Source organism: Terrapene carolina, unplaced genomic scaffold (genome assembly GCF_002925995.2).
Source record: "Terrapene carolina triunguis isolate 2854851 unplaced genomic scaffold, T_m_triunguis-2.0 Scaffold33911, whole genome shotgun sequence".
Classification (NCBI taxonomy): domain Eukaryota; kingdom Metazoa; phylum Chordata; order Testudines; family Emydidae; genus Terrapene; species Terrapene triunguis.
In genome coordinates, this window is record NW_020698262.1 from 13,746,084 (window position 1) to 13,755,001 (window position 8,918).

General features: G+C 58.7%; 1 protein-coding gene across 2 annotated transcripts in view; it reads right to left on the reverse strand.

Annotated features, from left to right (window-relative positions):
• Positions 1-2,020: 2,020 nt before the first annotated feature.
• The window catches only part of LOC113405027 (VPS9 domain-containing protein 1-like), a 21,964-nt gene continuing 15,066 nt past the window's right edge, over positions 2,021-8,918 (reverse strand). For both annotated transcript variants that reach the window (XM_026663710.2, XM_026663712.2), the window contains exons 14-15: positions 7,378-7,482; positions 2,021-2,125 (exon numbers count right to left, since the gene is read on the reverse strand). In XM_026663710.2, the coding sequence (XP_026519495.1) occupies positions 2,032-2,125; positions 7,378-7,482 (199 nt within the window). In that variant the 3' untranslated portion in view covers positions 2,021-2,031. The remainder of the gene's footprint in view (positions 2,126-7,377; positions 7,483-8,918) is intronic.

Sequence of the window (8,918 nt, forward strand, 5' to 3'; positions counted from 1 at the left end):
TGCCAGTGATTTTCCACCAGCGAGGTTCTCAGAAGTCAGCACTGGAGACAGAGGTTGCATTGTCTCTTTGCTGTTCCTTCCCCTCCCCTTTTGTGTGTTCGTCTTGTCTTGTCTCCTTAGGAAACAGAACAGGAATAACAGCCCCCAGCTCAGCTCACTCCTTTCCCCAGCAGGACAGCTCTCCCCGGCTCCGAGACTGGCAGCTAAAATCTCTCCAGCGATAGGGACAGCAAACGGGGTGTTGTTAACATGAACACCCTATTCAACACTTCCCAGGGCAAGGCTTTATCTGCTTTTCCTTGTCTTGTCTTGAACACAAGAGCCGAAGGATTTTCAGGGTTGTTTGCCATGGTGCGAAGCAGGCCGAGGTCTCCGTATACCAAACCCAGATCTCGTTTGGCACTGTTTAGAGTTGGACAGTGACAGGGTCTTGTTAACACCCGTAACTCTTTGGGTCCTGCTATTCCATCTAAATTAAGAGCCCCTTCTGCTCTGCCCCCCCGGAAGATCACGGCTCTCACAGCCACGCCCAGGGCAGTGCCACCACCCTGCCTCCAATCTCCCTGAGCCCGAAGGGGGCAGGGATGGCCAGGACAGTCCGACATTGCTCCTGGGGGACACCAGGTTCTCCACTCACCTCCCCATTGACAGGCACCGCGGCCGGCTCAGCCGCCCTCTCTAGGGAGGATTTCAAGTAACTCCAGCAGATCCAGTAGTTTTTCACCGCCAGGGATTTTGCCCCATGGTCAGTAGCATTTAAAGCTCCAGCTGAAATGAGCCCAGTATGTGAGGTAGGGGAAATCGCTGCCCTGCAGCCCTAGCTCCCACGGGCACAGCACTCCCCTGCCTGGGAGGTAGCGGTGCCACATCCCTGCCCCCCCAGCCGCTGTCTGGTCAGAACTGAGCATCCGTGCAGTCACGGAGAACAAACACACGGGTTCCACCCAACTCTCCTCCGGGGACGAACATGCTGCCCCCCAGCCCAGACACCCACTAGCCTTTGGCTCCACTGCCAAGCGGTGTGCACAGATGCCAGCTCCGCATTAGCTGGCCCAATCAGACTCCAGCACCCACCCAGTACAGGCCCCAGAGGCAGCCTACAGGGCCCCTTGGGCAGCAGCTGAAATGAGACGGGTGCTGAGACGCGGTATCACAACCGCTCTCTCTCTCTCACACACACACACACTTTAAATACACAGTTCAAATGCTGGCGCAGCCCGGGGGGCGGGTGAGTAGACGCTACCTCTTCAGCCGCAGGATGCTTGGTGCCGGCGCCCAACATCAGCTCCTGGCACCACGCGGTCAACGTCCCTTATAGGATGAAACCGCCCGTGTCAGAAGCTGCAGCGCCCAGGGTCCCTGCAGTGGCCACAGGGCAAGACCAGGCAACATTCGAGACGAGGAGCCACAGAGCTGGGGCCTGTTCCAGGCCTGCCCTCTCCAACAGCCACCACTCACCCTGGCCAGGCAGCTGCCGGAGGCTACCCAACGGGCCAGGTCTGGTGGCCCCCAAGGAGACCCTGTGCTCAGCTCAAAGCAAGGGCAGCTGTCCGGGCCAAGAGCCCTCCAGGCCATCCCTCCCAGTTGGGGGCTGGGACCCCAGGACAGTAACCGCCCCCTGCAGCCCCCCGTCCCCGTGCACTGTGCTCCAGGGGGAGGCTGGAGGAAGCCCTGCACAAAAGCAGCAAAGACAGGCTCCTAAAAAGCATCAAGACAGGCCCGAGCAGCAGCAGTTACTGGTCGAAGCCTGTGGGCCGTTCTCCCCTCGCTACGCAGTGGTTACACTTAGCATGTCAGGTGCAGAGCAACCCCGGGTCCACTGCCACCCCAAACCATTGCACAGAACATGCCCTGCTCTTCACAGCAGGCAGGACAAAGGGGTAGGGAAGGGGGGAACGTCTGGTCCTTTCTCTTCAAGTCAGGCCCCAGGTAGTGTCTCCGGAAGACATGTCAGCGCCATCTCCCAGCCAAGGAGGGGTTTGAGTGATCAGGGCGGGGCACATCTGCTCAACAGGCGGACGCGAAGCCCCATTACTTCACCATGGCTCCTCTGTGCAAGGCCTCCACGTAGGCCAGCGCGCTCTGCAGGGAGGTCAGGCAGTAACCCTCCTCTCCGATCAGGTACCTGGCACAGAAACGAGAGAGATCAGGGCACCCCGAAAGCCACAGGAAGGGATTTCAATCAGTAGCACTACCCACCTTGGAGAGAGCCCCACCCCATCTCCTAGTGGGGCACCACCTGCCTGGTCCTGCAGACACAGCTCTAACCCCTTTCCACCGCGAGCTCTGAGCCTCCCCAGCACGCACTAACCGCCTCACCACGCCCGTCCCACCCATGGGCACAGAGGCAGCAACTTGTCCAAGGGCACCGCACAGTGTAAGCTCAGCCCTCCCCTCCTTTCCCAGACCGCTGGCCTCCACACTACCCCGGCAGTGAGTGCTCTGGGTTAACAGCCAAGCAGGGGATACAGCAAATACAGGGTTCTGTTTGAAAAATAAACCCATTTAAAATTAAATCTCAAATTGACAACCTATGGTAAGGCCTCAATTTATCATCATCTGTTACAATCATTAACATTAAATGCAATATGAAGCATTACGTGTCTGCTGCCAAGTTTTAAAGAAAGTCAAAGCCCTGAACTGGAGGAAGTCCCTGGAGCCTGAATTTGTGGAAGGGTTAAAGCAGCTTTTGACAGCAGCGGCCTCTTCTGCAGGTGCAGAGAGAATATTGTCTTCATGTCAGTTTATTCAACTCATTCAGTTCAGTGACTAGCTCATTCAAAGTTAAGAAACCAGCCAGGATTGAAAAAGCAGGAAAGGTGCTTTTCCTCTTCTGTTCTCTGAAAAAAACTAGGTGTGAGAGGATGCGATCTACTAGTTCTATCATCCTGGAAGACACAGCGACCAGAAACAATCTCTTCAGTTTACTAGCTACAGACAATACTTCCTTTGTGTAACAAATCAGTTAGTTTAAAAAGTTGATCAAAACAAATTTTGCATTTCAAATAACTTTTCTTATGTCTCCAGAACTGTTACGAAAGTTCTACTAAATAAAAAAAAAAATTAAAGTGCTGGTTTTGTGCATTTTTAATTGAATTTGAATTTATATCCAAATAGAACTTGACACAAATCACAAGTAAAATATTAATCATCCAGTAAATCAGAAATGTATCGCTTACCATTTTCTAACAATGAAAAATTAAGAATCTCAATGAATGCAAGTTAAGCTACATAAATGCTTAAATAAATGTTTCTAGATACAGTGCACCCTCCTGATTAGCAAAAAGCAGCACCAACTGTAGTGTAAAGGCTATATTTAACTGCAAATCAGCGTATTTTAATGGTTACCAACCAATGAGAATCAACCTTTCTTTAGGAAAATAACTAAAAGTACAGATACAAAACATGATTAAAATTGGTGATTTCAATCGCTTGGATTTCAATCAATTCTCCCTGAGAGTAAGGCCTCTTCCCGCCAACAGGGAATCCTGCAAAGTCAGAGGGTTTTGGAAGGACAGGAACTCTGAATCCCAAATGGCTCAGTGGGGGCACGTCGCTGGAACACTCCCAAGGAGGCATCATCAGCCACCTTCGGATGCAGCCCTGCCAGGGGTCAGTGCCCCAGGTCCTTTCGAGCTGTGTCCTCTGAGCCCAACAATTCCCCCTTCCACTGCCAGGGCATGCTCTTCCCAACCCCCTTCTGCACACAACAAGCCCAACAGCTGCTGCCAAAGGCCTGGGGGGACCGGTGAGAGCATGAGGGGGATTAAAGCCCCTCCATTCTGCAGCCCCTTTCATCGCAAGGCCCCCACCCCGAGAAGCCGGTTTGAGTCTCTTCACGTTTGACTGGAGCTAACAGGATCACAAGGACGGCTCAGTAGGAACAAGGCAAGAGCTTCTCCGCGGCTTGGCGGCCTGCCTGGAACCCTGACCACACGGAGCAGAGCCTGCTGGGTTAGCGCTCAGTGCCCGGGCAGCAGGACGTGTGAAAGAGCGAGGATGACACGCTGCTCACAGAAATCCACTGCTCTGCTTTCCCAGGGCCACCAGCAGCTTCGTCCCCTCTCTCCCGCGCCACGCCGAGAAAACACCATTAACTCCTTGGGACCTGGGGTCCCCTTGCCACTCCCCACCAAGGACATGGCCCGATTGGGTACAGGGCACCTGGCGGGGAAGCTACCTCACCCCAGGGCTCCCAGCCTCTCAGGGAACCGCCAGCCCCTCTCATGTGATGTCCCATCCCAGCACAGGACGTACCACCCTCGCCAAGGGGCACATGTACCCTGGGCACGCCAAGGGGGCCAGGGCCCCGTGAGGGGTGCTACTTCTCTTCCAGGATAACCCCTGGTATAGAGCTCTCAGCTGGCTGCTCAAAGGAAGGGGGCAGCAGCCGTACTGGGCCAGGTCAGCCCAGCTTCCCTCAGCCGCCCACTCTAGGGGGCCCAGGAAGCTCGTTCGGTTTTTGAACTTGCTGTGACAGCTCCCTGGCCAAGCTGAGGGGCCTGGCCTCGGCCAGCGGCTCTGCCCGGCCCTGGGGCTGCAGCAGGGCCAGGGGAGTGGGGCGGCCCAGCGGCTCGCTCTGGCTTAGTCAGAAGGGGCGGCCGGAATCGGGCTCTAACGCTAGCTCTGCACTGACTCGCTGGGTCTGCACGGGAGGCCCTGCCCCTTGGTCCCCACCCATGTCCTGGGGCCAAGGACACCAGGCTCCACCGGTGTCTGAAGTGCCTTGAGAGCCACAGCAGCAAGACACCAGTTGGGGGCTCCCCACTGGCTATGGGGGCGGAGACCAGGCCTGGGGGTCAGAGCGGGGTTTGCACGCTAGGTCCCCCCCGGCCCAGGACAGCCAGCCTGGCTCCCACCACTCTCCCCCTCAGCACCAGCCAGGGCCGGTATCAGGCCTGCGGAGGGGAACTTACTGCTCACACCACGGCACCCTGAAGGGCAGGGCCAGCTCTAGGTTTTTTGCCGCCCCAACCACATGCTTCGTTTGCTGGTGCCTAGAGCCAGTCCTGCTGAAGGGTCCAGCTGGCTCCCAGGCACCCCTGGGGCCACACCGTGTGAATCCAGCCAAAGCAGCTGCCCCATACAGAAACCCCTTCTCACCCCTGGCTCTAGGTGGGGCTGTGGGCAAGGGGCTGCAGGCACCAAGGCTGCCTTAGGAGGCCGCTCCCCGGGATCTCAGCATGCAGGGAGCAGAGCTGCAGGGGACCAGCCACCACGCAGATGTGGCCACACTGAGGGGAGGGGGCTTCGCAGCCCTGGGAAAGCAGCAGTGCAGGGGGCTGAGGGGCCAATGGGCCAGAAGGGCCCTTCCAGCAGCAGCTCTAGGGCTCACGCTGCTGAGTTCCCTCTCAAATACATCCCAGGCTGCCCCGGGCTCTTCTCAGCCACCTGGTCTGTACCCCCAGGGCTCAGCCGGGCCGCCCACCTCGCCCAGACACTCCCACCTTGCTCAAACACGTTCCACGCCAGGGCGCGGCAGAGACTGCTGGCTCAGCTCGGCTGTGGAAAGCAGGGCGTGAGCGGGGAGACAGTGGGCTGGTTTGCACAGGGCTTGTCATATTTCTAAGGCCTCTGGCGTGCGCTGCCTTTGCCAACACAAGGCACCACTGGCACTGCCAGGGTCAATGCTCCTCTCCTCACCATGGGGATTCCTGAGGGGAACGGGCTGTCGGAGGGAGCCTCACAAGCAGCTCCTCAAACCACTCAGAGCAGCTGCAAGGTGGCAGGGCAGGCCGGGGCTCCTGCCGGACTTCGGCGACTCCCCTCTCCGGTGCTTGGAGGTGAAGGGAGTGGGACCAAGGGGCTTAGGGCATTACTTTCTCTGGTACTTACAGGGCTCCCCGCACTATAGGTGGGGAATGGAGGCCCTGAGGGTTACGGCACTTACCTGGGGTCACCTAAGAGCCTGTGGCAGGGATCAGAACTGAACCCACATCTGCTGAGTCCCAGCCCAGTGCCTTACTCACAAGGATACCGCAGCTGTGCCCTGGGGCAGGCTCAGGCTAGGAAGCCGGGCTGCAGAGACCCGGTCACCTCTCATGGCGAGAAGCAGCAGCTCTGCAGTCTAAGCACCTGGAGGTGCTAGCCACACCCATCTCAGGCTAAGCAGGGGAGCCCACGGCACTGCAGGGCGAAGGAACACGTGGGCGTTGCAGGAGAGGATGCTGTCGAGTACCCGGCACTGCCCTGGTGGCCCAGCCTGGAGCTGGAGGATGCTGTGTGAAAGGAGCTGGAGCCCGAACGGAGCCCCTGGCTAGAGGTGGTGCAAAGTTACCCGCTGGAAAGTGCCGATTTCATGGAATCGAAACATTCTGCAGGAAAGTGTCCATTCCAACAGGCAGCTTCTCGCTGCCGCACCTGCCCAGCTCCCTGCCAGCCGGGCTCCCTCCGTCCCCAGGCTCCCGGCCCTGCAGCAGCTCCAGAGGGAGCACAGCATACGGGACGGCCACGGAGCCAGGCACAGAAAGCTTTGAAAAACTCCATTTTGGTGCTTCCAAACCAGACTCTATTTGGACGGGTCCGTCCCGCAGAGAATCTCACACCCAGCGCCTCGCTCCAATCTGGAACCAACACTTGCTTCGAAATGTGAAATATTCACAGGATGGAAGTTGCGGTTCCAGGACAGCTCTTTCCACGGCACTTTTCGGCGGCGTGGCCCCAGCACCCAGCCCAGTCCCTCTGCCTCAGTTCTCCCTGCAGCTTCACGTAGAAGGGCAGGCGAGAGCTAGATCCGGTCCTGTATCGTGGTGGGTTCTGCTAAATCCCCTTAAAGTGCTGCCCCCTGCTGGAGGGAAGTGATTGCTACGTAGCTGAACGGACGGGTCCCTTAGAGCGTAGCTGGAAGGGTGCTCGAGGGGGGTGACAGGCGTCATCACAGCTGCAGGAGAGAAGAGGCCACTGGCCCCAGACTCGCCAGGCACTGACTGCTGCTGCGGACGGGACACTGGGGGAATCCAGTGCGTGGTGAAGCCATCGGCAAATCTCCAGGGGTCTCGCTGGGAATCGGTACCGGGGGAAAAGGCAAAGCAGCGCAGGAGAGGGGAATTGTGGGTGGCGTCCCGGCTGAACGAGTGGAGTTGGGGAAGGGCAGGAAGTATCTGCTGCCAGGTTCCCAAAGGCATAACCTTCCCATATCAGCACTCCCCACCCTCCCTGGCCCCGCTCCGGTGCCAGCCCCTTCCCAGCTCACCCACTCACTGGCCTATCACCTACTGGGATGGGGCCCGGAGGAGCCACCTCCGGCATCTGGCACAGAGCAGCCAGGCGTTAAGTGCCCGGAAATGCAGAGGCGGCTTTGTTTCGTCCGGACTGGGTGGCGCACAGAGCCACCAGTGCCAAAGGAGCTGAGGCAGCAGGAGGAATCCCCGTTCCTACCCTTCGTGGATAAACTCCTCCAGCGCCGCGCACTCCGCCACCAGCTGCGGGAGGTTACTCTTCAGCACCACGTAGGACAGGATGGGCAAGAGGTCGTCGGCACCACTGCAGGGGGCACAGGTCACAGGTCAGCATCAGGTTACTCTCCCGAAGGAGCTGACACCTCCCCCCCGCCCCGCAGGTCCTTCTCCGGCTGGCGGCGGGTTTGCTGCAGTGCCTATCGGCACCAACTCTAGGCGGATCATTAGTGCACAAATCACTTCCAGGGGGAAGCAGGGGGACTGCCGGGAGCCTGTGTGCTGCAGCTGGTCACCGTCAGGAGAGGGGGGCCTGGCCAAGGGGCAGCAGGACAGGGAAGGTAACTTACCAGCTCTAAGGGGTAACAGGATTCTCCTCACAGGAGATCCAGACCCAGAGCACTGACTTTACAAGTCAAGGACAGGAGCAGCATGGCCCAGCAGAGGCCTGGGTTCTGTGCCTGCCTCTGCCAACAGCGCCCTGCGTGACTGCAGGACATCACCTTCCTTCCCCATGCCTCAGTTTCCCTGTCTGGGGAGACTATTTACCTTCCTCCCAGAGGTGCTGCGAGATGCGCTGGCTTGCCAAGTGCTTTGCGATCCCCAGGAGGAAGGGGCCAGAGAAGGACAACACGAGATTCAGCCTCCCCAAGCACCAACGCTGCCAGCTCAGTCTGGAAACCAAACCAGCCAGGGTTTCTGTTCCATGCGGCATCGCCAGCAGAGACTCAGAACGCAGGGGCAGAAACCCGAGCAGGCAGGGCAGAGGCAGAGGTGCTGGAACGAGGGGTGCGGCTGCACCCCCAGCTTGAAGTGATTTCCATCATATCCAGGGTTTAGTTTGGTTCAGTGGCTCTCAGCCCCCACACTGTACACATTGTTCCAGCCCCCTGGACAGGGGGGACGCCTGGAGAGCAGAGATCAGCTGGGCCAAAGGGCCCTTTCCTAGCGCAGCCCATGCCCGTGGCTTCCAAGCAGCAGTCAGGACCCAGGTTAGCGAGGGCTAAGCAGCGAGACCACAAGGGGTGTCCCTGCCGATACTGGCAGCTGTAAGTAAGCTGAACCATCGGTTCCTGTCAGGCTGGACGCAGCTGATCTGCGGTGGACGCCTCAGGAGCAGCTGATGTCCAGTTTCAACGTCTCTAGTTTGGCATCTGTGTCCCTACAGTAGGAGCGAAGGCCCCGGACACGTGAATCCCCAGGGCTTGGCAGGCAGCAGTGACACGTGCCGTGGGTAACTGCCAGCAGGCTCCATTCCCACCCAGCACTCACCGCTCGGCTGTCCACAGCCCCGGGACAGCGAGTCAGTGTTACACGGGAACAGATTTCACTTCAAAACCCCCTTTCCATTGGGCTGGAATGGCGCCACGCAGGTGCCCACAGGGCAGCGGGGCAGGACTGAGGGGCTCTGGCCGAGAGGAGGGGGGCCCAGGGCTGGAATGGCACCATGCGGGTGCCCACAGGGCAGCGGGACAGGACTGAGGGGCGCTGGCCGAGAGGAGGGGGGCCCAGGGCTGGAATGGC